Genomic DNA, 2,670 nt, shown 5'->3' with positions numbered 1-2,670 from the left:
TATAACAAAAGGAAAGAGCTTTATTTCATCATTCCCTTTCTCTTCAGGGTCTTTACCAACATTGCTAGTGCAAGAAGGTCATTATTCATCCCGATGACCACAGCTCTATCAGGCAGAGAGAAGCTGTTTTCTAGGGTACATTATTGTCAAAAGTTTGTACCCTCATTAACTACTACCGGTCCTAGACAAGACCCTTAACAGTTGAGGTTACCACCAGGTGCAACCCCAAATTGCTTACAGTAGTTAGTGTAATACGTGACCCGGGCTTGAGCAGCTCCTGGGTTCCTTCCGTTGCACTCTATGCTATTAATGGTTCGAATTGTCGCGCCGAACCCTTGGCCCGACAGCTTGGACTGGATGTTGTTGGTGCTCCAGAACCAAAGGGCGGCCTTGAAGGCGATGACCGGATTGTTGGCAACGGTCTCCGGTGAGTTGAGCCCGTCAAACCCTAGGCTCTCGCCGGCTGGGCCGTAGTTGTAGTTCCATGAGAGCTGGAGGGGGCCTCGCCCGAAGTACTTCCTGCCCGGCTTGCACGGGTACTGTGGCACATTGGGGTCGCAGTAGGTCTTTTTGGGGTCGGTTCGCCCATCTATCTCTTCGATAAAACAAAAACCTGCAAAGGAGAAATGTATAAGCATTTTATGGTAACTTTTGAGTCTTGTGTTATTTAATTCTAAAAGATTATTATTGAGCCCACTGATCATGTGAAATTTTTTTTACACATAGACCGTTGATGGGTGACATGTGTGTTTGGAGATAGTGATATATTTATGAATATGTGAAAAATTCTTCATTCTAAGAATGGGGTCGAAAAAACTCTATTTTTAAAAGGCCGCCGTATGCCTTTTTTGTATGGCTACATGACTTTTTCTTCTCCCTAATAAAGCTTCCATTACGTTTATTTTGAGCGAAATATATTTCTGACATTACTTATTCTTGCCACTAAAGAGGACATTTTAAACTGTAAATTATTCGTCTGTGCATGCAAAACTAATGTTGCATGGGGCACGAGAATAAGAACATGCATAAAATGGAAAGAAGAAGACAAGTCTAACTTACGTCCAGTCTCATGCGTGGCATGAGCGAAGAAAGCCGCGATCTCGCGCTTTGAGTCGTCGACCGACCCGACTCGGCCGAACCTCGGGAATTTACCAAGGGCGTCGAGGAACGCTTGCCTAGAGTAGAACCTCTTCCCAGCGCAGCTTGCGGCCGCCTGGTTGATGATCCCATTGAAGAAGGCGTTGGTGACTATGTCGCCGACCACCACCGCGTTAGTGGCGGGCGGGGCGGCGGCAGGGTCGCAGGGGCCAGCTTGGCAGCCCACTCCGCAGTAGTCTCGACCAGTCCCACAGTAACCGTACTGGCTGCAGCAGAGGCCGGCGGCGCATCCGCAGTTTTGGGCGGTCACTTGTGGTGCGACCAAGGCGGCGATGGCGAAACAAGCGACGAGAGCGTCGATAAGGGTGTTTCGATTCATGGCGAGAGAAGTATGTTTGGGACAGTGTATTGATTTGGGATGTGGAGTGAAGGGAAGGGCAGGGCGTATTTATAGTAGAGCGATGGGGGAAGGGAAGTGGTGATGACTTGGTCTTTGATAGAATGGGAATGTAAATGGATGAGGATATGAATTTCCACATGCGTGGGGGCCAACTACAATGGGTTGACTGGCCTTGAGACTTTGACTTTGAGGACATGCGAAGACGAAGACCCATGTTATGGAAATCCACATATTAAGTGGGCTAATTCCTTTTAAAACCCCCAACTTTATATTCAATTTTAATTTTGTCCCAAGCTTTCTTTTGTGATTAAAAAAGAACCCCAAACTTTAGGTATATTCCCAAATCTACGTGAACTTTTCTTTTTGTCTAAGAGTAAAATCAATTATTCTTACTCTAGTTCCAAATCTGTCTCTATTGGCCCTTTGTCCAAAAATTGCCATCAGTCGGCCCTAATTTTCATATCCTAGAACGTTTATATTTTGGAGATAATTTTCCATGTCACCATATTGATCATGTCAAGTTGGGAATGGATCATATGGATCAAGTTAGGAATGGATCATATGGATCAAATAGATTGAAAGTTTGATATTTTTATTTTAGATAAAACAAAATTTGGGGTGGATTTGGAGTGAGATGTAACATTTAGGGATTTTTTTGAAACAAAAAACCTGGGGCAGAATTGGGATTGAACTTGAAGTAGGGGATTTTTTTTTAGACAAGAAAACATTCGAAGAAAAATTAGAACTAGACCTAAAGTTAGAAGTTTTTAACGGAATTCGGCACATATCGAGTTGCGTAGCATATTCTTATTAAATGTTTGGTACGTGAAAATTTAATTATTTGTCCACTTACACAGTTTATTATGCCATAATATTCATATTATTGTATAGATTTATAGAAGATAGAGATACATTGTCGGTATAAATTGCTTTTTACACAGGCAGTCATGAAATGGAACTCTCACCATCTAATGGAATGAATTCATTTACCGAAATTGTATCAGCCTGTTTGTGTGATTGATCGTTTTGCATGATAAATGTACCAAATAAAAACCCTAAATTTATGGAGATTGGTTTTAATATGGGGAGCACTGCTCCATTTTGTATTGTCGACCCCGTGATTGTGCGAGCAAGAGAGACGACCGACGGTGACTTTGAAATGTCAGGCTTGA

At 43.0% G+C, this 2,670-nt stretch overlaps 1 protein-coding gene across 1 annotated transcript; it reads right to left on the bottom strand.

The window, feature by feature from the left end:
* On the bottom strand, window positions 1-1,519 carry LOC104425733 (endochitinase EP3-like). The gene is made up of 2 exons (XM_010038520.3): window positions 1,060-1,519; window positions 1-613 (listed from the first exon to the last, which is right to left on the bottom strand). Exons 1-2 carry the CDS (start codon window positions 1,475-1,477, stop codon window positions 195-197), a joined length of 837 nt encoding a protein of 278 aa, XP_010036822.1. The 5' UTR covers window positions 1,478-1,519; the 3' UTR covers window positions 1-194.
* Window positions 1,520-2,670: the final 1,151 nt, after the last annotated feature.

The sequence above is a fragment of the Eucalyptus grandis genome, chromosome 11 (genome assembly GCF_016545825.1).
Source record: "Eucalyptus grandis isolate ANBG69807.140 chromosome 11, ASM1654582v1, whole genome shotgun sequence".
Classification (NCBI taxonomy): Eukaryota; Viridiplantae; Streptophyta; class Magnoliopsida; order Myrtales; family Myrtaceae; genus Eucalyptus; species Eucalyptus grandis.
Note: the sequence above shows the minus strand (reverse complement) of the source record. Positions and strands in the feature narration are given on the sequence as shown.

Coding starts and splice junctions, on each gene's coding strand:
- LOC104425733 (XM_010038520.3), bottom strand. CDS start 1,477: ATGAATCGAAACACCCTTATCGACGCTCTCGTCGCTTGTTTCGCCATC. Junction 614..1,059: donor TGCCACGCATGAGACTGGAC/GTAAGTTAGACT, acceptor TCTCCTTTGCAG/GTTTTTGTTTTATCGAAGAG.